General features: G+C 45.7%; 1 protein-coding gene across 5 annotated transcripts in view; it reads left to right on the forward strand.

The window, feature by feature from the left end:
- FANCM (FA complementation group M) overlaps window positions 1-25,761 on the forward strand; it is a 52,820-nt gene that overhangs the window by 16,583 nt on the left and 10,476 nt on the right. For 3 of the 5 annotated variants that reach the window (XM_053381030.1, XM_053381129.1, XM_053381224.1), the window contains exons 5-14: window positions 4,177-4,305; window positions 5,866-5,998; window positions 9,394-9,498; window positions 10,567-10,665; window positions 11,914-12,098; window positions 13,489-13,695; window positions 14,997-15,234; window positions 16,246-16,400; window positions 16,919-17,071; window positions 23,041-25,006. In XM_053381030.1, the coding sequence (XP_053237005.1) occupies window positions 4,177-4,305; window positions 5,866-5,998; window positions 9,394-9,498; window positions 10,567-10,665; window positions 11,914-12,098; window positions 13,489-13,695; window positions 14,997-15,234; window positions 16,246-16,400; window positions 16,919-17,071; window positions 23,041-25,006 (3,370 nt within the window). Of the gene's footprint in view, window positions 1-4,176; window positions 4,306-5,865; window positions 5,999-9,393; window positions 9,499-10,566; window positions 10,666-11,913; window positions 12,099-13,488; window positions 13,696-14,996; window positions 15,235-16,245; window positions 16,401-16,918; window positions 17,072-23,040; window positions 25,007-25,761 lie in introns of those variants that run through there. The other 2 variants (XM_053381388.1, XM_053381304.1) reach the window with 2 other exon arrangements.

The raw sequence follows: 25,761 nt of genomic DNA on the forward strand, positions 1-25,761 counted from the left end.
CCTCTGTTATTTTTGAAAACCTCCCTTTGTTTGTGGGGTCATAGGAGGCAATGGACTGACTGGCGGGAGCCTCTCGCCCTGCCCCTGTCCATGCACCCTATCCAGGATTAAAGAAGGGGGTTGGTGATGGTCCTTCGCGAAGTTGCCCTTTAAATGCAAATAATTTGAGGCAGAGTGGTCTAGTGATTAGAGTGGTTAGGCTAGGAGATTAGGGTTCACATCCCCACTCAGCCAAGATACGCATTTTTCTAGCGAAGTGGATTTGACAGTTCCTTCATTTCCCTCCAAAGCAGAGATGCCTCTTTCTAATGTTATTGTTGTTGTTAGAATTTATATACCGCCCTATACCCAGAGGTCTCAGGGCGATTCACCTATGTGGGGTTCCTGAACAGAATATTGGGTTTCTGAGTGTGATGCTTTATAGGAAAGTGGTACTTAGCAGCTCTTCCCTTTTTGTTCTCCTCTGCACAAACTCTGGAAAGAGAAAGCCAGGCAAGTTGGAGGGAGCAGAAACAAAAATAGTCCATGTTGCCATATCAGACTGACAAGTAGATCCTCAGTCTGTTTTGCAATGTGTCAACATGTGTGTGCTGCTCTGAAATTGGCATGGCATCCTGCCATCTTGACTCATCAACGTAGTGGAGGAGGCTGCTGGCATTTGGAGGCTGCCAAGCTGAACTTGATCACACAGGGAGCTGACTCAGTTATCTGCGCTGTGCAACTGGACTTCTTCTCAGCCTCAGCTGCCAGGGAGGAAGAAAAGGAGGATGCTGCACAGTTTGTTGTTTTTTAAAAAAATATTTTTTATTAACCGGCCAATCAAATCAAATCACATCACATAAATTCCGAATTACAAAGCCGAATTTTAAATTTTGTTGGGGGGACCCATATTTCAAGATCCGAAGGGGGATTCTGATCATCTTCTTGCTACTGTGTTAATGTCCAAATCAGTCCAAACAAAGTTCATAATTCTATCCAGTCTTATCTTGCTGTTTCCACATCACATCTTGTTCATATATTTTCTCTTTTTTTCTTTATGATCTCTTCTGATAGTCTCCTTAAGCCGATGAACACCAATAATAATTCTTGTTTAATCACATAAAGGACAGAAAGGAAAGTTTTTTCCCCCTCCCCCATCAGTCCCTTTGCCATACCGAGTCTTGGCGTATCTTCTCATGATTTATACTTGTTCCTCCGACTCGTCTTGTTTTATCAGAGATCTCTTCTGTTAGCAGTCTTTACTCCCCCTCCTTCCTTGAAATATGTGCATTTGCTTCATCCAAATTGTTTCTTTTGAAGTTCTTGCAGCTAGTGGCGCGGATCAGAGACGGCGTCCAGGAGCGCCGAAATCCCACAGGAGGGCATTGTGCCTAGTGCCCCCATCCCCACAAATTCAGGGGTGGTATAGGGCACAGCAGGCAAGGGCAGTCCCACCCCACCATCCTGGGGGGGGGGTAGGGAGGCTATTTACTCCCATCACAGCCTCCTAATTACCTCGTGTGGGTCGGAGAGATGTTATTGTCAGCCATCTTCTGATGCGCCCCTAGTGGCCCCCACAGTTTGAAGGTGTAAAAGGATGTAACCAGTGTTGACTTGCCCTGTTTTTCTTTGTGTAGATGCCATGGAAGAAAGGACATCCTTTAGCCTGAGGGCACCATCATTCATTTGTTACCGTGACTGCAAATTGGAGTCATACTCATAATTCCCCCAGTTCTGCATGCTCAACCTTTTCAGTCAAAAATCATCAACTGGTTGGTTGTAAATGAAAAAATATATTCATAGCTGGTACAGTGGTACCTCGGGTTACAGACACTTCAGGTTACAGACTCCACTAGCCCAGAAATAGTACCTTGGGTTAAGAACTTTACCTCAGGATGGGAACAGAAATCGTGCACCAGCGGCGCGGTGGCAGCGGGAGGCCCCATTAGCTAAAGTGGTACCTCAGGTTAAGAACAGTTTCAGGTGAAGAACGGACCTCCAGAATGAATTAAGTTCTTAACCCGAGGTACCACTGTACCTGAATAGCTGTTTTTAGAATAGTAATTCAATAGTACAGGGTACTTGGCCTTGAATAAGTTCTGCACAAAGCCCATTTTTAATCACGAATCTCCTGTATCAATCATGTGCAATTATGTGAAGAAGGTGGTGCTGGGCACCATGCTGCGTCCATTTCCCTGCCTCCATTCCATAAAAAAGGTTTGTAAAATGCAGGCAGAATCCTGTCCTTAGGCTGATTTTATGGTACTCTGGGGGCCTGATGCAAGTTGTAACCCAGAACATTTGAAGATGTCTATCGTATCTCCTCTCAGTCTCCCCTCTTCCAGACTAAACATACCCAGCTCCTTCAAGCGCTCCTTGTAAGGCTTAGTTTCCAGACCCTTGATCAGCTTGGCTGCCCTCCTCTGCACACCTTCCAGCTTGTCAACATCCTCCTTAAATTGTGACGCCCAGAATTGGACACAGGACTCCAGGTGTGGTCTGACCAAGGCAGAATAGAGCGGGACTATGACTTGCCTTCATCTGGACACTAGACTTCTGTTGATGCAGCCTAGAATAGCATTAGCTTTTTCCTTTTGTTGCTGCATCACACTGTTGACTCATGTTCAGCTTGTGGTCCACCAAGACCCCTATATCCTTTTCACACGTACTGCTAGTAAGCCAAGTGTCCCCCGTCCTATATTTGTGCATCTGGATCTTCCTGCCTTAGTGCAGAACCTGACATTTGTCCCTATTGAAATTCATTTTGTTGGCTTGCGCCCAGTTCTCCAATCTGTTAAGGCCATTTTGGATTCTGGGTCTGTCTTCTGCAGCATTAGCTACCCTTCCCAGTTTGGTGTCACCTGCAAATTTGATGAGCATCCTCTCAATTCCTTCATCCAAGTCATTTATAAAGACGTTGAACAACAACAAGCCCAGGACAGAGAACCCTGCGACACCCCACTTGTCACTTTTTCCCAGGATGATGAGGAGCCATTAATGAGTCCTCTGTGGGTTTGGTCAGTCAACCAGCTACAAATCCACCTAACAGTCACCTCGTTCAATCCACATTTTACCAGCTTCCTCACAAGAATATCACGGGGGACTTTGTCAAAAGCCTTACTGAAATCGAGATACACTGTGTGTACAGCATTTCCCTGATTCACCAAGTTTGTAATTCCATTTTAAAAAAGAAATAAGAAATCAATTGGTCTGGCACGATATATTTTTGAGAAACCCATGCTGGGTCTTAGTAATCACAGTATCCTTTTCTAAATGCTCACAGACCAACCGTTGAATTATCTGTTCTAGGACCTTCCCTGGTGCCAGTGTCATGCTCACCGGTCGGTAGTTACCTGGGTCTTCCTTTCGCCCCCTTTTGAAGATGGGGACAGCATGTGCCCATCTCCAGTCTGTAGGGACTTCCCCTGTTCTCCAAGAATTCTCAAAGATCATAAGACAGAGGCTGTGAGATTACATCCGCAAGCTCCTTTGGTACCCTAGGATGCAGCTCGTCAGGCCCTGGAGATTTGAATTCATTTAAAGTGGCTAGGTGTCCCCTTACTACCTCTCTTCCTATCTTGGGCTGCAGCTCCCTCCTGACATCATTTATTCTTTCTGTAAAAATAATGAGGAGATTGCCAAAGATAGCGGAGTGAAGATGGCCACTGTGTTGTTTCTAAGTAGGTTATGTTTGTGGAACTCATTAGTTCCAGTCTGAAGCTCCAGGTGACTGGATCCTGCTGTTTGTTTTAATAATCCGTTTTAGCTTGTTTTGTGAAAGATGACTTGAGCAGACAGTGTTACACGCAGGGTGAATTCTGGCCATATCAATATCTTTTACGTAAAACCAGGTCAAGAGATTGAACACGAGAAAATTAAAAGGGTCACCTCAGCATAACACCTTAGAATCAGAGTTTCTTCCTAAGCCATCACAGTGTGATTGCATCAATAACCTTATTTAACTGGAATAATAATTGCCTCCCAAAGAAAATGTCTTACAGTCTTACGTTTCATCTAATGTATGCCATTTATGTAAGCTTTTTACATAAATACGCAGCAATATATTTCTGAGGAATGAATCAAGTTTTATTTAAATGGGGCAGAAATAGGGTGGCTTTCATCTTCTGCTCGGGTCCCAGTGTGGCTGTGATTGTGACATGCATCCAATTTCCTTTGTGTCCTTTGTTTTACTTTTAGGTCCTGGAAACATTTGCCGGCCGACTGATTAGGCTCCAGGTTTTGTCTAAACGTGAAATTCCTTCACTTACTAAGTATCAGATCATTCTAGCACGGGATCAGTTTAGGAAAAATCCTTCACGCACTGTGGTAAATATTACTCTGCAGTATGATATTCTTATCAGAGAATGTTTGGTTCAAGGTAAAAGCAGTGAAGCAGCATCTATCTGAGCACATGGGTTTCTTTCTGTTTAATGCACATCTTGAGTGTTTGAAGGTCTTCCTGTGCATTTTCTCATAAATTAGGCAACCACCTTTCCCAGACAGGTCAGCAGCATCCCCACATTATTGGACTAAAAGCAAGTGGCTGACCTAAAAGAACCTCCCAGTGGGTTGACTAGACAGACAAGGTTTAAGCCTGGGTATGGTTGGTATGTTTTGAACCACCCTGTGACCCTTGGATGAAGAGTGATATACAAATTAAATAAATAAAAAAGATATGATTAATCTGAATGCACAGCTCAGTTGCTTAGCCACTACCCTGTGCCAGCTTGTTTGTACTTCTTACCAATGAATATCCACCTTAATTTCCATGCATCCCTGTAAAATAAGGCACTGCAGTGATATACCGCACCATTCTCAGAATTATTCTTACGGGTCTGTCTAGGAAAGAGGGAGGAAAACAGTGAGGTCTAGAACTCCTTGCTCTCGCTTTTAGAATATGTTTACAGGGTGCAGTAATTAATTCTGAAAACTGGCTTGAGGATCCAAGTGATCCACATATTACGTGGATTAAGAGTTGTCTGGGCCATGGGTTTTCTCAGAAGTGATTCAGATGCAGGACATTCAGCCGGGCCACTGGTGCAGGGAGGCAGTTTGAAAGGAGTGACTCACACATGTGTCTTTGGGGGACTTGGCTCCATGGAAGGGCAAAGGGCAGTTGCTCAGTGGCAGTACACACTGTGTGTCAAAGGCCCCAGCTTCAACCCCTGGCACCTACAGTTAAAGGTGGTTATTCATATATCCCACCTTTGGAGAAGGAAAACTCTGGTCCTAAATCTCTGCTGCCTTGTGGGACATCTTTGGGAGAAGAAAAGGCTCAGGAGTAAACCTTACACAAATTCAGGGTGGAGTCCCTAAGCCGGTTGGGTGGCGCCTTGCACGCCTCCTTATGACAACTCCTGCAGCCCAGCTGGTGCCAAGTGTATTGCTCTGCTTTCCTTTGGTGCCAAGAAGGGGTCTTGTTGTCTGAGCAGCCCAGGACTTCAGACACAGTGCCTGGTCGCGTGCCCCAGAGAGGTCACTTGGATGCTGCTAATGCAGCAATTTGTCATCACCCCCAGAGGCCTCTTGAGACAGAAGGATGCCAACATACAGATCCCACCTTTCCTCCAAGAAGTTAAAGGTGGCGTACATAGTTCTCCTTTCTCTCCATTTAATCCCACAACAACCCTGTGAGGTAGGTTATGCTGAGAGCTGGTGGCTGGCCCAAGGCAACCCAGTGAGCTTCGTGGCTGAGTGTGTGTGGGGGGGTTTGAACCCTGGTCTCCCAGGTCCTAGTCCATCACCCTTAACAACACAGCACACTAGCATGGCTAGGAAGAGACTCCTGTTCCTCTACCATATCGTTTGCCTACATTTGGTAGGAAGGATGATAGTACAAGTCCTTTTGGATGTAAATCTTTCTCACTGGAACTGATGTCTCCACAGGGAATGCAGCAAGGTGCAATAGAAGGAGATTTTGCTCTTTGTATTAGTTTGTATCATGGTTATGAGCTACTGCTGCAAATGGGAATGCGATCCTTATATATCTTCTTATGCGGAATTATGGATGGATCAAAAGGTAAGGGATTCCTTTGCACGTGGAACACCTTCTGTTATCTTCCCAGATCAGCTGAGGGCATTTAGAGAAATGCTCTGACTCATCCCCCCCCCATCAGAAAACTGGAAATTATGTATTTAACATAACCTCTAGAAAAATCTTAAAAGGCATGGGAAACAAAGCTTAGTTGCTTTCAGACTCTTAAATCTTCAGTCATTGCGGCTCTATATATGCCATAATAATAAATGTGCATATATCCACACACCTGCTGAGATAGCTCAGTTGGCGGAGCATGAGACTCTTAACCTTGGGGTCATGGGATTGAGCCCCACATTGGACAAAAGATTCCTGCATTGCAGGGGGTTGGACTAGATGACCCTTGGCGTCCCTTCCCACTCTACAGTTCTGTGATTCTATCTTAATGACAAAAGCATTCCTTTAGGAATATGATTTTTTTTTTTGACAGAAAAGAATGCTTTATTTATTTTATTTTTTTTTTATAATATTTTTATTGAAAAATTTTTATAACCACAAAAACATAACTTGACATTACAATAAACACAACAAATACATAAACAAACAAAAACAAAAACAAAACAAGAAACAAGTACAATTTCATATCTTATTTTCTTATACCTTTCTTCCCCGACTTCCTCATGCCTCCCTTTTCTGTATTCCAGATTCTAATCAATTATTCAGCAAATCTTCCCTTATTTTGATTTAATTTTAATTTAATCTTCCTTATTCTCCTTGTCTTAACCATTACTAATAGTAACCATTTACTTTCTGGTCCAACATCATTCTAACTTTCATTAATTTTATAATATTTCTTTAAATAGTCCTTAAATTTTTTCCATTCTTCTTCCGCTGCTTCTCTTCCCTGGTTTCGGATTCTGCTCGTCATTTCTGCCAAGCCCATGTAGTCAATCACCTTCATCTGCCATTCTTCCAGAGTGGGTAGATCTTGTGTCTTCCAGTACTTCGCAATAAGTATTCTAGCTGCTGTTGTAGCATACATAAAAAAGGTTATATCCGTCTTTAACACCCCTTGGCCGACAATACCCAAGAGAAAGGCCTCTGGTTTCTTAGAGAAGGTATATTTAAATACCTTTTTCAGTTCATTATAGATCATTTCCCAGAATGCCTTAATCTTCGGGCACGTCCACCAAAGGTGAAAAAAAGTACCTTCCTTTTCTTTACATTTCCAACATTTATTATCAGGCAAATGGTAAATCTTTGCAAGCTTGACTGGGGTTATGTACCACCTATAGATCATTTTCATAATATTTTCTCTTAAGGCATTACATGCCGTAAATTTCATCCCGGTGGTCCACAACTTTTCCCAATCAGCAAACAAGATGTTATGCCCAATGTCCTGAGCCCATTTAATCATACTTGATTTGACCGTTTCGTCTTGTGTGTTCCATTTCAGCAGCAAGTTATACATTTTTGACAAATTTCTAGTACTTGGTTCTAACAATTCAGTCTCCAATTTTGATTTTTCCACCTGGAAGCCAATTTTACTGTCCATTTTAAACACTTCATTTATTTGATGATAATGTAACCAATCTCTCACCTTCCCTTTTAATTTCTCAAAACTCTGCAATCTCAGTCTGTCCCCTTCCTTTTCCAAAATTTCCCAATATCTTGGCCATTTAGACTCCATATTTAACTTTTTAACTGCCTTAGCTTCCATTGGCGACAACCACCTTGGAGTTTTACTTTCCAGCAAATCTTTATATCTAATCCAGACATTTAATAGTGCTTTTCTGACAATATGGTTTTTAAAACCTTTATGTGCTTTAACCTTGTCATACCACAAATATGCATGCCACCCAAAAATATTATTAAAACCTTCCAAATCCAAAACATCTATATTTTCAAGAAGTAGCCATTCTCTTAGCCAGCAGAAAGCTGCCGCTTCATAGTACAGTTTAAAGTCTGGCAGGGCAAACCCCCCTCTTTCCTTCAAGTCCGTTAGTATCTTAAATTTAATTCTGGGCTTCTTGCCCTGCCAGACAAACTTAGATATGTCTTTTTGCCACTTCTTGAAACAATCCGTCTTATCCATTATTTGTAATGCTTGGAACAAAAACAACATTCTCGGCAATACATTCATTTTTATAACTGCAATACGACCTAACAAGGAAAGCTTCAGGTTTGACCAAATCTCCAAATCTTTTTTCACTTCTGTCCAAGTTTTTTCATAATTATCTTTAAATAGATTCACATTCTTAGCTGTCATGTTTATTCCCAAATATTTCACTTTTTTAACCACAGTCAACCCTGTCTCATTCTGAAACCTTTCTTTTTCAAACTGTGTTAAATTTTTCTCCAAAGCCTTGGTCTTTAAGGAATATGATTTTAAAATGATTTACTGTTGAAGTTTTATTTATTCAGTGTGAGAGAATTTCCATTTAGACAAATAATACTTTCTTAGATATCAAGGCTGTAATATCTGCTATGTGGAATAAGCATCTCAGAATCAAAATGGCTTTAAAAATAAATTGGTTTGACAGTAGCATGGAAGATCCTAGATTTTAAAATGCGCATTAATAATGTTTTCAGCTGAGCATAACAGTTCTTATTGTCGGAAGGGGTTTAGCACTTCCACCCTGACAGGCAAATTTCCAGCTGGCTTTGGATACAGATGGGGCAGACAAGAGAGTAAGTTCCCTCGTTTAGCTGCGGAGGAATATGGATGTATAATTGGTTGAGGTTTAGCTGACTCATCACAAGCAACAATTAATGAAAGTTTCCAATTCTTGTGGAAAGTATTTATTCATTAGATTTATACCCTGTCCCATCACCCAAAGGAGCCCAGGGCAGCAAAGGATAATACAATTTAACTTATAGGTAAATGTAAAGGATCCCTGGACGGTTAAGTCCAGTCAAATTTGACTATGGGGTGCCACGTTCATCTCTGCTTTCAAGCCGAGGGAGCTGGCCTTTGTCCACAGACAGGGTTGAGGTCATTTTGTCATCAGTAGAGGTAAGAGAGCTGTAAAGTATGGCCAGAACATGGAAGGAAGGAACACATGATGTGTCAGGGCTGGGCTGGTTGGAGAGGAGCCAAGAAAGTCCTTTGGCAGAGTCAAACCAGGTTGCATCTAATTTCTCATAATTGCTGGCTTGTCTGAGGCAGGGGAGCTCCTGTGTTAACTTTTGCCCAGTTCCAATGACCCAGGTTCATTTGCAGGTTCTTTTGAAGTTCTTTTGCAACTTGCATGAAAAGTAATAGACCCTTTGAAGTAGTGTAAAACCTATTGCAGTTACAATGCATTATTGCTTATTGACTCGCTTGTTGCAGATCATGGAAGCAATTCTAAAAGGGTAGTTCCTGTGTCCAATTTATGTAAGTCACTTGTCAATCCCTCCCCCCCAATCTTTAAATTGGTTTACCTCTCTCTCGAAAGGTATGACTCGTACCAAAAATGAACTTGGGCGTAATGAAGACTTCATGATGTTGTATAGCCAGCTTGAAAACATGTTTGCAGATACAAATGTGAATTCCGCAAATGGTAAGAAAGCAAAGCTAGACTGGCATTTTTCTTCTTAGTAATAAAACACAACACTGGGCCTTGCTCATTTTTGCCAACTGACACTTTGTTGCTGGCATCCTTATGTCCCAAGAGAGTGGAGTGTACCTTCCGGGGTGAAGTCAAACCTCTACACCAAAGTGACCTCTCCGGGGTGCAAGCCTGGGCAGCGGGTCTGGAGGTCCTGGGCTGCCCAGACAACAAGACCCCCCTCTTGGCTTTGCTGATGTAGTCTAGGAAAACAGAGCAAGACGTTTGGCACCAGCTTGGCTGCAGGAGTTATTGGAAGGAGGCGTGCAAGGTGCCATCCAGCCGGCTTAGGGGCTCCACTCTGGATTTGTGTAGGATTCACTCCTTAGGCTTTTCTTCTCCCAAATATGTGCCACAAAGCAGCAGAGGTTTAGGATCAGAGTTTTCCTTCTTGTAGACGGGCTCCGTTCCCAGGTGGATGAGCCCCATCTGCCCCTCACTTCCCTGTACAGCATGTGCAGAATCTTCCTTCTTGACCATTGGACCCCCTCTTGGTCTTGTCCGCTCACTCCCCCAGAGCCTGTCTTCTCAAGCAGGGGAAGTTCCCAACTCACCGAGGGCTGAGGGCAGGGTGGGCAATCAAAGGTAGACAAACTACCCCAGAAGGAGCATGACTTGTCTGCCACCAGAGTTACTGCCCCTCCTCTAAGACCTTCTACACTCTGACTGACACTACCGAGGTATAAAGACTATTAAATTCAAAAGGAAGCTATCTTGCTTGTGCAAACAATAACACTGCATTGGCAGGAGAATGGTTAATCATCTTCAGGTTTTGCTTCTGCTAGAATTTGAAGCCTCTGTGATGATTTAGTTTTAGACAAATTTACTCATTTTAACTGTTATAAATGTTCTTTGCTTTTGACCTTTTTGAAGTTGAATAAAAATGAATCCCTAAATATATGGCTTAACTTGAACAATAGTCATAACAACAGTCTGATTGTAATTGTTTCAAAGGGTTCCTATTAAAGATAAAGCTGTCTAGAAATTACAGATTTAAAACAAAAACCTTTGGCCTTACAGGAGATGGAAACAAGAAGCCATTCATCTACAGTCACCCAAAGTTAAAGAAATTAGAAGATGTTGTAGTAGAACATTTCAGATCCTGGAAGGAGCGTGGAGGTACATTTCGGATGTAATTAAAATGCTAATCCTTAGTATGCGTTGATTTACACACTAACTTTTTCTGTTTCTGAAGTGTATTAGGAAATGTGTATTCTGTTCTTTTGTCACTACCAATTATCTTCCTTGGTTGACCACAAACTTGACATGAGCCAACAGTGTGACACGGCAGCTAAAAAAGCCAATGCAATTCTGGGCTGCATCAATAGGAGTATAGCATCTAGATCAAGGGAAGTAATAGTGCCACTGTATTCTGTTCTGGTCAGACCTCACCTGGAGTACTGTGTCCAGTTCTGGGCACCACAGTTCAAGAAGGACACTGACAAACTGGAACGTGTCCAGAGGAGGGCAACCAAAATGGTCAAAGGCCTGGAAACGATGCCTTATGAGGAACGGCTAAGGGAGCTGGGCATGTTTAGCCTGGAGAAGAGGAGGTAAAGGGGTGATATGATAGCCATGTTCAAATATATAAAAGGATGTCACATAGAGGAGGGAGAAAGGTTGTTTTCTGCTGCTCCAGAGAAGCGGACACGGAGCAATGGATCCAAACTACAAGAAAGAAGATTCCACCTAAACATTAGGAAGAACTTCCTGACAGTCAGAGCTGTTTGACAGTGGAATTTGCTGCCAAGGAATGTGGTGGAGTCTCCTTCTTTGGAGGTCTTTAAGCAGAGGCTTGACAGCCATATGTCAGGAGTGCTCTGATGGTGTTTCCTGCTTGGCAGGGGGTTGGACTCGATGGCCCTTGTGGTCTCTTCCAACTCTATGATTCTATGATTCTATCCGTTGAGTTTTCTCCTCGACTTCCTTCTGTGTAAATTTACATTCTGATTGCCAGAGTTTACGGCCTTTTCCCAAAACAACAGCAACTGTTCTTCTCTTAACAAAGCTTCATTCCCTAGCCTTTATAATCACTTGACTTCGTTAGCCCCTTACGAAATGTGGTTACCCAACTGACCATCACTGCACCCACTGATAATGCCTGCTTTTGTTTTCAAAAATGCAGAGTTGAATTTGAGGAGGAAATATTGTGGCCTCCTGTTCTGCTGCAAGGAGATGCATGGATAACACACTCAATGAACTGGATAAATTCCAGGGTGTATAATATAGTAAAGAGGCTGCTAAAGGCCTTCTCAGTTTAAGCCACTATCTCCTTGGTAACGCTGCCCATCTAAAAAAACTGGTTGGAGCCGGGACTATGCATTTGCTGATATGGGGGTCTCCCTCTCTTTCTCCTGCATCAAACAGATCCAAGTGCACCTGAAGGCCAGCCTGGGGAGACCAGAGTCATGATCTTCTCCTCCTTCCGTGACAGCGTGCAGGAAATTGCAGAAATGCTGAGCCAGCACCACCCGGAGGTGAGGGTCATGACCTTTGTGGGCCACTCCACCGGCAAGAGCACCAAGGGCTTTACGCAGAAGGAGCAGCTTGAGGTAAGGAGGGGCCGGGGGCTGGCGGGGAGCCCAGCCTGGCAAAGTCATGCTGCGCACGTCTTGCTTGTTGTCATCAGCGAGCTGTTGTTGCAGGGAGAGCTCCGGTGCCAAGAAAGCGCTCTTTGCAAGACAGTGGTGCCCATTTAGAACTTGGCTGCTATGTGCCGATGCTCTGAACTCATGATGGTCCATACCTTCTGCTCGTTTAGCATGTGCTTAAGTCTCTTGATATTTATAGAATTAATGGGCGTGTAACCCTACTGCTCACAGTTGCAAGCGCATGATCACGGTCCGGCTGCAGAACTGCCACTGTTGCACAAGCCCAGAGTAATCCTGCCTCTTTCAAATGATGCAGTGTGATTCCCATAAGGCTCTTAGGCTCAATACCTAAATCTGGATGAACCAAGTGGCAGAAGTCTATAGAAACAAAATTACTGTTTGGTATCCAGGTACGTTTGGATTGTGTCGGCTGCTGCAGCTGCTGCTGCTACTACCACCACTACTATTTGGTAGTGACTTGCCCGTAAAAATGATGCAGTGGCTTACAAAGAGATATGGCAGGGGCCGGCGAGGTTTACCTTGCCTGGGCCGGTTCACTATAGCGGAGATCCCTCCGTGGGCCGGAGTGTGCGTGAGCGCACGACCCGCGATTTCTGGCTTCTGCGCAGATGCAATTTTTGGCATCTGTGCAGACATGATTTTCAGCGTATGCGCACGCGCAGATGCAATTTCTGGCGCCACAAAAGCGAGTCCCCACACTGTGCTGGTTTAGCGCAGTGGGCGGGGATTTGCCAAGCGGGTGGCTCGGTTTGGGGGAGGCTCATGGGCCGGTTAAATGACCCCTGTGGGCCGCTTGTGGCCCATGGGGCTTAGATTGCCAACCCCTTACATATGGTGTAGCTATTGATCATAGAATCCTAGAATAGTAGAGCTGGAAGGGACCTTGCAAGCGTCTCTCTCTCTCTCTCTCTCTCTCTCTCTCTCTCTCTCTCTCTCTTTCTCTCTCTCTCTCCACACACACACACACACACACACACACCCCATTTCTTTGTAAGCCACTGCATCATTTTTATGAGTAAGTCCCTACCAAATAGCCAGAGCTACTCACCAGCCAAAGCTGATAAAGAAATAAATCATTTTGCAGTTAATCTTTTCCAGAACTGCAAGTGTCTCTCCACACACACACACACCCCGCCGCCTTTACATATCCTGCTTTTCCTCTGTTGTTGAACTCAAGGAACTCAATATGTGATTCCTAGGGGAGTCACTCCTTTAGACACAAGCCAGACTCAGGCCTTCTTAGCTCCAGTAAGATGTGGCCGCAGGAAGCCAGAGGTGATTGACAGGTTCTCTGCAAAGCAAATGCTCAAGTGTTTCCATCGTCCTTTAGGTCGTGAAACGTTTCCGTGAGGGTGGCTACAACACTTTAGTCTCCACGTGTGTGGGCGAAGAAGGCTTGGATATTGGAGAAGTTGACCTCATCATTTGCTTCGATGCTCAGAAAAGTCCAATTCGGCTTGTGCAACGAATGGGCCGAACCGGGCGCAAGCGGGAAGGGCGGATCGTGGTCATCCTTTCTGAAGGACGGGAAGAGCGAGTAAGACATAGAGCCCATAGGAGCCCATTCTGCAGCCACTCATTGCATTCCTCAACATAACCCAATTTTTTATTGCTTTTCCAAATTTCCTAAAGACGGGAACCCAAATCCTAAGACTTACTGTGCCTGAAAGTAAGTCCTTTGACTCAGATGAACCAATGGGCCCAGCGCTGCATGGCTTGGCAGGACAGGTCTGCTGTGGCAAACATTTAGGATCCTCATGCCCAGATGTTCTGTGTATCCGTCTCCCACAGAGACAGCAACAAGGAGGACATAGCTTTCTCTGATAACATGGACTAGTGTGTTTGTAATATTAAACCATGGTTTAGTGCTCCATGAATGAGCCTCAGTAGCCCCAAGCAAAGCTCTGGGCTTCGGGCTCCCCTTTCCTCCTCTTTTCCTTCTGTTGGCCATGGCAGGAGTAGACCTTCTGCCAATGATTCTTGGGTTACTGTTGCATGTGAACTAGGAATCCTCGTTTTAGACATACAAGGGTTAGTTAAACAATCCAGCAGCTGTGGGCTGTAGAAACTGTGCTTATTTTTGCTTTCTCTTTCCTGTCCCCACTGGTTTCCTGGATCCGGGGTGTGTCCTCCTGGTGAGTGGGCAGGCTGAGTTAGCTGGAAGAAATAATAAGAGCCTCCAAGGACGCCTCACGGAGGGGTTCCAAGGAAGCTAGCAAATTACCTGATCTCATGGGTAGGCAAACTAAGGCCTGGGGGCCAGATCCAGCCCAATCGCCTTCTCAACCTGTCGCGCGGATGGTCCAGGAATCAGCATGTTTTTACATGAGTAGAATGTGTCCTTTGATTTAAAATGCATCTCTGGGTTATTTGTGGGCCATAGGAATTCATTTTTATTATTTTTTTCAAAATATAGTCCGGCCCCCCACATGGTCTGAGGGACGGTGGACCAGCCCCCTGCTGAAAATGTTTGCTGACCCCTGGTCCAGAGTGCTGCTGGCCCAGAAAGGATTGGCATTTGACCCAAGTTTACAAAAGTCTGCAAGCCTAAGAACAAAAGAAGAGCTCTGCTGGATCAGGCCAGTGGTCCATCTAGTCGAGCATCCTGTTCTCACAGCGGCCGACCAGATGCCCATTATGGGAAACCCCCAGCAGCATTCAAGTGCAGGAGAATCACCTTCCCCTCCCGTGTTTTCAGCAACTTGTTTTCAAGCTTGCTTTAGCTGCAGGTCTGTCCTGCTGAATGCAGTGGGGTGTACTTTCAGGCAAACATGCATAAGATTGAAAATTGCACCACCCCCAAACAAAAAACCACCGAAATTCTTCTTTGTTTTGCAGACATACAATCAAAGCCAGTTAAACAGAAGAAGCCTCCTCAAAGCTATTTCTGAAAACAAAGGGCTCCACTTATACCAGCACAGCCCACGGATGATTCCGGAAGGCATCGACCCGAAGATGCACAGGATGCCAATTATGCCTGCGGAGCGTGAGCCAAGCCCCTCCAAGCCCACCTCAAAAGGGAGGAGAGACCACGCTCTTCTGCTGCAAAAGTGGCTTCCCTATCCCACCGGGGCAGGTAAGATGTGCAGAATGTTTTCTCCTCCTCTTGGGGCGTTGCTGTTATTTAAAGGCTGCTTTTTAGGGCCATGCACTCACAAGGTGGCATACAGGAAAAGGGATGGCAAAATAGAGACAGCCGATTCAGTACACACCTTAAGGGTCAGCAGCTTAATGCGAGGAAGCTGCTCCAAGTCCCACCAAGCAGCACAAAAGAGAAACCTTTTCAAGGCCTCCTTGAGTGCGTCTACTGTAGTGATGAGGCACCAACCAATCAGAAGGGAGTTCAGAGCTCTGGGCCCCCACTGAGGAAGCCCTGCAGAAAGATCTCACTGGCACGTCCCCCGAGGCAGACCTTAATGGGATGGGGAGGGTCATAGGCGTGGAAGTGGCCCTGCTCCACCAACTATATATGGATATGCTTTCCTGCGAGGGCTTTGGAAAAGCATTATTGCACCCTGGCTTAGTTGTTGGAGGGGTACCAGTAGCGACTAAATCCAGACCTGTTCTGGGTGAGAGGCACTTTTGCTGCTTTCCCATGTGTGTTGTCCAGCATCTAGATTAGGAGAAGGAAACAGACATACCACTTGTTTGAACGCAAAATTCCTCATTCACCTTCCTTCATGAGGGCATTCCATGTGCAGATGTGTTTTGCCAGATGTTTTATTGTCTCCCTCGTGCCACACGGTGCAACATCATCTCACTCCTGCCCCATGCAATGGGGGTGTGTGGGTTTCCTAAAGTCTGTCTTATCCCTCTTGGCTTTCCTGCTTTCAGAACTGGTCTGCTTCTATCACAGGATTGTAGCGTTGGAAGGGACCCCAAGGGACATCTAGTCCAACCCCCTGCAATGCAAGAATATTTTGCCCAATGTGGGGCTCAAATCCACAAAGGGAGGACAATCTTGTGCTGAGCTCCAAGAGTTTAGAGGAATCTTCTGTTTGACAAGCTATGTGTCTGGTGCCTATTTGAGAGAATTTTCTTCTAAATATCGACCTTCTCTCCCTCCCTGCCTCCAAACACTTTCCAGATGCAAAGCAAACCCGTCCGTCCGAAGCTTGGTGCCTTACAGCTGAAGAATTTGAAAGATGGGATAGATTGTATAAAATCAAAGCTGGCGATGGAATAAGAAACCCAGTTATGCCTCGAAGTCACTTTGAAACATTAGAAGACGAGGAGACGAGAGTAAGTTGGGGCCTGAATGCGCTTGTTGGGTGTTCTCTGGCCTGGAGCAGGAAGTCCAAGCTCTGTCTTGCTGGATGCGCCTCAGCCAGGAGGAAAGTGGACTGATCCCTTGTCCAGCATAACAAAGGGCTGCTTTTGCCGTGAACTTCAGACACCAGCCGGGGGATGGCTGTAGCTCAGGTCTCAGAGGTCCGGCTTTGCATTGTTCAATCCCCACATCTCCAGGGCTGGGAAAGACACCTGCCAGCAACCCTGGCCGTTGAATAGAAGACAACGTGTGTCACAGTCCATGCACAGTACTTTGGTGCTCTCCGTCTCTTAACTAACAGATTGTAGTGAAAAATAAAGAGTATTTTAAGAGAGAGTCATCTTCTTGCAATAACGTTAATGTTTTATTTAAGCATCAAGCCCTGTAACTGGAATTACTATTTTTGTACAATCTGGATCATGAGATGCTTTGTATTTTGCCAGCCAGTACTTGGAATGAGCTCTGTGTTGCTCTCTGTTTTGAAACCCAGGACTCGCAAGCCAAGGAGGTCCATGTGCTGTCTCTGTCAGAGTGGAGGCTGTGGCAGAACCGCCCTTTCCCTACCCACCTGGTGGACCACTCGGATCGCTGCCACCACTTCATTAGCACGATGGAGATGATCGAGCAGATGAGGCACGAAGAGGTCAGTAAGCTCACAGTCTCACTGAACAAACACTATCTCCCTATAAGAGTCATGTCAGACTTTATAGTTTTCATGAGACTGTGTTGTGCCTTTGTTGAAGGAAGCTGAGCAGGCTGAGGGGCCAGGCAGTGCAATTTGTAGGAGTGGATTGTGGACTCGGGGGAGGGGGCAGTCTATGGTCAGCCATAAACCTCACTAGGTGGCTTTGGAAAAAGCACCTCTCAGCTTGAGCCTGCCATTCAGAACGTTCATAAGGTAATGGGCTGCAAAGCACGTTCAAAAAGACCTTTGCCAGTAAGCAAGCATCTTCAGATGCCTTTGCGTGCGACCCTTTGTAGGCCCAAGCGGAGTTAGGAGAAAAGGCCCTGGGGTGCCTGCGGCCCCCATTCCTCTGGACGTACTCCGGTGAGCGTAGCTCTGGAAAAGGCATCCCTTTTTCCCCGAGGGCGCTCCCAGCGACCTATACCAGCTGCTGTAAGCACACTATCCTTCTGGCTTAACACAGCAAGACGTTGGAGACATTGTAGTTCTAAACTAGTAATTTATTTACAGAATATACAGACAAGCAAACATGGTGCTCTCTCTCAGCTCCGAGAGCAGAAGAATCCGTAGCATAAAATTGAAAGTACAGTTTTACAGTCTCACGCCGGAAGAAAGATAAGCCTGTCTTCCCTTCTCACGCTCCTCACAGACAGGCGTGTGAATCACTCAAATCATACAATGCAGCTTCAGAGGTCTGATTTGCTAATGGGGTTGGGGCAATGTCATGCTTCATGCATCTTAGGTGAGTTCATTGCATTCAGGTTTGGGGACCTGTTGATCTTACCAACTTAGTTTAACGTAAAAACTCTTCAGTTTGCTGTAAATTCTGAGCAAATGCATGCATGAGATTCTAACTTGGAAAATTCTAGGTGTGGATTTTTTTGGCTTTTCTCTGTGTGCCTTTTATTCCAAGCACAAAAAAGCCATGGAGACAGTTGTGTCCTGCTGTAAAAAAGGGGGGAACAACCCTCTGTTTCATGCAGATGCACACATCAGCACACAGATGAACCATAAAAGGAGCTTTTTATTAATGCCTTCCTGGCTTCATTGCTAAGGCAACGGAGGCTTGGCCAAACGGATTGGATTTTCCCCTAGCTAGAGTTTGCAGGTTCCACAGTGCTGCCTTCAGCGCTTTGAGAGCAGGCAGTGGGCTTATCTCCCATCACAGTGCTGTGGTGCTTAGCACTAAGACTGAAGGTAAAAGATCCCTCACCACCCTAAAGATCAGACTTGGAGCCTTATCTCCCAGTCCGCTTGTAGATAAAGATGAGGCCTGGCAGGCTGGATCTGGCCTGCAGGCCATGAGTGGCCACCTCTCCTCTGTTAGAGAGAAGCCAGTTGCTCTGCTCTGGAATCCTGTGGAGGAGTCCGCACAGCTGCTCCAGAAGAGCCCAGCAGATGACTTTCTGTTCAGTGAGAGTGTGCTTGCTGGGCGCAGCTCATTAGAAGGAATGCAGCTTTTGCGCAATACCCCTTTCAAGGCTTTTCTGCTGTGCTTTTGCTTTGGGAGCTGTAGCTTCAACAACAGGAGCCTCCGTAGATGTTGACACCAATAAGAGATTGTGAATTCAGATTTCAGAAACTAGCTGGTGCCCAATTTGGTGGCCAGGCTGCTCACCGGGGCAAGGCGGCCTGAGCACACAGCTGTAATCCTGGCCCAACTGTGTTGGCTATCAGTTAGCTTCTGGGCCCAGTTCAAAACACTCACTTTGACCTATAAAACCTCATGCAACTGCACCCCAATACTTCTTGGACTGCTTCTCCCCATATGAACTGACCTGGACCCTTTGATCATCCTCTGAGGCCCTTCTTCCTATGCCTGCTCCATGAGAAGTCTGGAGGGCGGCAGCATGAGAACAGGTCTTTGCAGAGGTGGGTCCCCGTTTGAGGAAGGCTTCCTCCAGGGAAGCTCACCTGGTGCCAGAATTACATATCTTTAGGCAATAGGCAAAAACATTTCTTTTCTGCCCAGCCTTTGATTTTAAATTATCCATGGCCGCCTCGAGTGGCTGAGATGTTTTAATCCTGCCTTTTAAGACTATGATTGTCTATTAGATTCTTATTTTATTTTGTTTTATGCGGTTTTTAATGTTTTGTTTGTTTGCTTGTTGTAAGTCGCTTTGAGCTACTGTTGGAAGAAAAGTAACTAATTAATAAATAATAATAATAATTAAATGGTGAATGGTTGAACTTTGAGGACAATGTTTACCCAGTGTTAGAAACTGAGATATGAAAGCTAGGAGCACCTTAAATCTCTAGGTTATGAATGCAACAACAGAACGTCTAGGTGTGTTTTTTTAATAACAAGAATGCAAAGCTGAAAATGAATGAATTGCAGCTAAAATGTTATGTTCATTTTTCACATGGTCTAGTCCTTCCCCTGCCCACCCCCCTAATATTCTTAAGAGGGTCTTTTTTCCAGTCTTCAGGGAGTAGCTGGAAGTGGGGAGGCAGGAAAAGGTCCTCCTTTCCTTCATTCTGCAGTTTTAATCTGAAATCTTAGGCTCAGTACTGCGCCCAGAGCTTAGAAACTGCTTGCACTAATGAAATTCCCTGTTGCAAAACGCGCCTAGAACAATGGGAGTTTCAAACACGGTGTTTACTACCATGCAGAGCGCAGTAAATTAAAAGGATTGCATTTTCGGTCTACTCCTGAGAATTCTTTAATAAAAAGTGTGCCCCGGGTGGATTTTAACCCCCCTCTTGTAGGACCTCCTTGCAGGCGCTTCTGCTTTAGCTAGGGATGCAAACGTGCTTCTAGTGAACAGGTGATGCTGTGTGTTGATACACTTAGGCAGGTTTTAAGCAGCAAACTCCCTTTGAGTTCAGGAGCTTGAGTCATGCGCAGTAACTATGCAGTTCTTGGCCTGCAGTAACGTCAGAGTGTTATATTTAAGACTTGTCGGTTTTTCTCTCCTACTTCAATTCACACTCCTACGCCAACAAAATGGCTCAAGGCTATAATTGCCCACATGTGCGACTCCTACTTATGGCTGCTGGGATTCCATGGGTGGGAAACTGCAGCTAGAAGCCTGCAGAGAATCCAGAGGAGGGAGTCAAGTCCCACACGTGCAGGAGCAGTGCAAATGCTCTGTTGTTGTTGCTGCAGCTTCAGCACTTGGGATCAAATGTCTGGAGGATGGGAACTGTCCATGCAAGACAACCTCAATCTGTGCTTGGATAATTTTGTTTATTTATGTCTGTTTTCCCTCTTTGGAATACTTCCAACAGTGTCGAAAATGCATCTCCTTTTCACAGCGGAAGCCCGCAGAAGAACTTCCACTCAGGAGCACGGTTACAGTTGTGGAGAATTCTTGTGCCTCAAAAGGCAAGCGTCCTCTTCTCACTGTGGCCACCCAGATAAACCCAAAAGCACAATTTCAACACAAGAGCTCTCTCCCCTCCTGTGGCTTCCAGCAACTGGCATTCAGGAGAGCATCGCTGCCTCCAACTGTGAAGGCAGAGCAGAGCTATCCTGGCCTAGAAGCCATGAATTCATCCTCCACCATGAATCTGTCTAATTCCCCTTTAAAGCCATCCAAGTTTGTGGCCACAGCTACATCTCATGGGAGTGAATTCCATAGTTTAAGCATGCGTGGTGAAGTTCTTCCTTTCATATGTCCTGAATCGACCAATGCTCAGCTTTATTGGTTGGCCCTAGATTGAGAAGGGGTAGATGACTGCAAAGGTCTTGCCAGGCATCTTAGAATCATAGAATCATAGAGTTGGAAGAGACCACAGGGGCCATCGAGTCCAACCCCCTGCCAAACCCCTTGCTATCTGAGTTAGCAAGGATCGTTGGAGGCCCCATGGGAGCCTGAGTGCGGTGAAGGTGAGCAAGTTAGCTTGAAGCATTGCTGTAGCCCCAGGCAGAAGCCCATTGGAGGTTGGAATGCTCCAGTCAGGTGGTCATACAGTTCAAGGCACACTTGAGCCATGCACATGAGTCTCCTGGCACACCTGCTGTCACCCCTGGGACTGTGGCAATGAGGGCAAGATCCCAGGAGTTGAGAGAACTTCTAGGGAGGAGTTTTTAGCACAGAACATTGACAAGAAAGGCGCAGGTTCGTGGGGGAGGTTGCAGAAGCTGTGCTTGGAGGAGGGATGGTTCTGCGCAATTCTGTTTGCATGGTTTGCTTTTCAACCCACATCTGAAAAGCTAAGCTTGGTGTGCTGAGAGCTTCCACTAATACCCATGCACACACACACACACACACACACACACACACACACACTCTGTTGCTAATCAGGTCCTGCACTACTTTGCCCTGGAGCATTAAAGGGTCATATGGGCATTTAAGAGGATAAAGCTGCACTCAGCAATCTGAAAGGCTTGCCAGCTTTCCCTGCTTGCTTCTCCAGCTTGTTACAGAAAACACATTGCCCCTAATGACAGCAGGGAAACTGATGTTCATTCCAAAATTATGCTGTGTTGGCTTTGCCCTTCCTTCCTTCCTTCCTTCCTTCCTAGTGCCTTGTCTTCCCTTTGGAGGCTTATTCTTCATGCGCTCCAGCCATGGGGTTCTTTTGCATTGCAAGGAGTCACTTTACGGGAGCCCAAGAGTTGTCAGTATTGTAATTATGACTCCTGTACTCCCAAAGCCAAAGTTGCCTTGTGACTCTGCGGGTGGGATGTTTGTGAAATGAGCTATATGGATTCTCCCATTTATTGATGCCCTGCTCCCTGGGAGAGAGAGAGAACTGTTGTTCGGTTTTTTGCAGGCCAGAAGCCCATTTAATTGTTAGGCACCACATTTTCTGTCACCTTTCCAAGTTGTGAATATTGTTAAGTCTGGCAGAATTCTATAATTCTTAATGAAAGCTGTTGCGCTAATGCAATCGTATTGGGAAAGGAGCAGTTTTGTCCCATGACCTATTTTGCTGAGCAGCTGGTTTCAAATCTCAAGTTTTGTTAGTTCCTTCAAATGGTTTTTTGATGCTTTACTCTACTAAGCAAAGTGTGAAGGTGTGGGAGTGTCTTTGCTTCCCACCTGCAGTTTAGAACCTGCCTGGGGTCAAGTGTCCTTTTCCATAGCGAAGGAGAGCATTTATGTAAGACCTTGTGAGTCTGAAATGAGGACACACACTATGATCCTAGCTGCCAGACTTGGGTACCCCTGGAGGAGAGTTGCTTTATGTAACTTACATATCAGGTCATTTTTAATGTTATTTCTTTTTTTGTAGGCCAAATTGGCATCGTTCTGTTTTGATTTAAATGACTCCATGATCCTGCGAACTTAGGGAAGGCTGCACCAATACACACAGGCATTGTTTTCCAGAATATAGTCAGTCCAGGATTTGGAAGCAGTAGAGGAAAACTGATGGAAAGTATTGTTAGAAGATAAAATAACCAAACCTATAGAAGTACAAGCCTTCCTGAAACAGAACCAACATGGCTTCTGCAATGTCAAGTCTTACATTATGAACATATTTGAGTTCTTTGAGAGTATCAACAAGCATAGCATACTTAGGAATTTCAAAAGGCTTTCAACAAAGTACCTCACCAAAGACTCCTGCTGAGTAAGCTTAGCAGTCATGGAAGAGGTCCTCTTGTGGACTGGGGATTGAGAACCAGCAAGTAGGAATAAATGTGGATGGAGAGATGTAGAAAGTGGAGTCACAGGCCATATTGCTTCTGAATGCCAGTTGCTGGAGGTCTTGTTTGCTGGTTTCCCACAGGCATCTGGGGGAGAAGCCATTGTGAGAACAGGAAGCTGGGCTAGATGGGCTGTTGGCCTGATCCAGCAGGCTCTCTTGATTTTCTCCTTGAGCCCTCAAGAGCAAATGTTGGTCTCCTGGTCCATTTCCCTTCTGCAAGACTGAAGCCGTGCCAGTCTAGTAAACACAGTTGATGGGAGGATAAGGAGTGCGATGAGCTTTGAGTCAAGCAGACATCCGAAATAGTGTCTTTTCTTTTTTTCAACTAGGGAGAATGCCACTATGAGCTGGATACCCGTCCTTATTTTCACTGGGAAGATGTTGAGGCATCGGAGGGGGCTCAGCGGGGCAAGAGGTGTCGTGATGCTGCAGCTGCTCAAAAGGCGCCTTTCTCTAGAAAAACCCAGGTAGAGGCTCCAAAAGCAGCAACACACCGCTCATCTTCCTCCGTGGAGCTTGATGCAGAATGTGTATCTCTCTTTAAAGCAACAAGCTTCAAATCTGTGAATAGGCCTCAGGCTCTGACGGTAGACTCTGAAAGTCATGCTACAGAGGAGCTCAGCCCTGCAGATGGTTTTCCAGCAAGCACTTTGCCGTTGGTTGAAGGTGCTGGATGTAAAAAAAAGTCAGATAAGGATGAGGAAAACATGGAGGAATCTGCCAGCATAAGCATTGCCCAGAGAAGCGTTGCTGATCATGAAAACGCAGCAGAAACAAAATTTCAGCCCATCTCAAAAGTGTGCGGCTCATGGAATGGACACGGTGCAGACTCAGGCTACGGCTGCTTTGCAGAAGAAAATTCTCCCCTTTCTTCCTTGTTTTATGCACCACCACCAGCAGCAGTGGTGGATTTGTTTGTGCTTCCTGGTGCATGTGCCGAAGAGGATGCTTTTTGGGGAAAATGCATCCCAACAAATGCAGCAAGGCTTCTGTCACAGTCTCCCCCTTCTCTGAATGAATTATTTGATTCTGAAGAAGAGACAGAGGATGTAGCCCAGCAGTTAAGCTCAGTGCAAAAATGTGTTTCTGGTGTGTTTGCAGGCAAACGTCCTTCAGGAGAAAAACTGACTCCTTTCAAACCACCTTCCATGTCACCTCGGACCATGTCTGAACTCACCGATGCTCAGGAACAGTGTTCCTTGGATAACCCTTTGGAAAAAAGCTGCATTCCTGAAGCTTCCTTTAGCAAGATAAATGATTTTGATTGGGACGAAATATTTGAGTGTGATGATGAAAAGCAGATGGGCATTCAAGGGAGAACTCCACCAGTGGCAAATCATGATCCAGGAGCAAACCATTCAGGAAAGGAGGCGGCTTGCAGAAGTTATCAAGGATCCCAGAAGCTGGCTGAGAGGAATGCAAGCGCTACTGAAGTGTCTGGTCGTTTCTTTATAGGAGAGGATTTTGCAGAGAGTGGCCCTCATCCAGACACAAAAGGAGGGGAGCTTTCAGAGCCATCATTGCGGGGTACTCAAGCCAGTACCCCGAGCAAGGAAGAGGGGACCTCTGAAAGGCAGGCCTCAGGGGAGGAGCTTCATGAGGTCAGGCAAGGAAACCCCACGAAGTCACTGACAATCCCAAGAGATGGAGGTTTGGAAGCATCTGTTGATCCTGTCCGTGCAGGCAAAGCAGAAGGCCAGCGTCCTGAAGAGTTCTACAATGTTTCTCAGGAGTTGTTCTCTGTTAACTTTGATCTGGGTTTCCTGACTCAAGAATCGGAGGACGAGTGCTCAGAGCAAGTGGGCACCGTGAAAGATGGGGGAACAGTTAGCTCCTCTAGTGCTGAAGTAGCGCTCTCAAACAGCAACATGTCAAGGAAGTCTCCACTGACCTGGGGTAATGAATGCTTTAATGGAACCAAGTTTTCTACACCTTTACACCTACGAAATCGGGACTCTTGTCTTGCGGCAGTTGAAAATGTTATTCCCTTGGTCTCTCCTTTGACACCAGCGAGAGGGAAACTGTGCCAGTCGCCAGGTTCTGCGCATGCTGCATTTTCCACACCGACAGGTAGGCAGGTGAGCCACGCTGGCGTCCCCAGAAGAACCTTCACGAGTTCTTTCTCTGGGAATAGGCAGGAAAGCTCACAGGCGCCCGTTCCAAGGAGAGGGAATGCCAGTACAGTGAAAAGGGACTTGGCTAACTCCATTTTCAGCACAGAGGGGCTTGCACTGCGGGAAACCTCAAAGGTGGAAAACGGAAGCCTAAGTGGCCCTAACGTGCTTCCCATTGAAGGTAAGATTTTTTAAAAATTAAAATAGCGTAAGGCAATATGCAGAGAGGACTTTGTCTGCCTACAGTCTTCAGAAGGCAGATGGGAACTGGATACTCAGATCCTGCCTTTTAAGCAATGAAGGGATGCTCTCTCTCTCTCGGTTTATGGCAAGGTTGCAGAAGGCAACCTTCAGGTTGCCTTCAGGTTGCAGAAGGCAACATCCTAGAGTTGGAAAGGGCCTCATGGGGAGTCAGCCCAACCCCCCCTGCCCCCCCCAGCTAATGCAGGAAACCCCCACCCCCTGGATCCCCAATAGGTGAGGCCATCTTGCCTCTGCTTAAGAACCTCAAGTGGAAAGAGAGTCAGTCCAACATTCTCTCTTGAATGGTTTATGCTGTTGGGAATGTTTAAATCATTTTTCTTGCAATGCATTTAAAATATTCTTTAGCCTTCCTCTCCACACAAGAGGGTACCAAAGTGGGGTACAGTGGAATAAATTAAAAGCAACCCCCTCTCCCTCAGTTACAGATCATCAGTCAGATAAAAACAGGAACAGATAAAACCATGGCAGAGTCAGTAGTGACAATAAACAGGACCAAAATGCTGCTGTGGCACTGATGCCCCTAAAGGCCTGCTGGAATGGGTTCGTTTATGCCCTGCCCTACTCAGCCCATCCTCAACGCCAGTGGAGATCCTGCCCCTCCTCTTGCCCCCTCATTGTCTCTTCTCCAATCTAAGCCTGCTTCCCTGCAGCCTCTCCTCCTAGCGAGGGGCC

The sequence above is a fragment of the Podarcis raffonei genome, chromosome 1 (genome assembly GCF_027172205.1).
Source record: "Podarcis raffonei isolate rPodRaf1 chromosome 1, rPodRaf1.pri, whole genome shotgun sequence".
Classification (NCBI taxonomy): domain Eukaryota; kingdom Metazoa; phylum Chordata; class Lepidosauria; order Squamata; family Lacertidae; genus Podarcis; species Podarcis raffonei.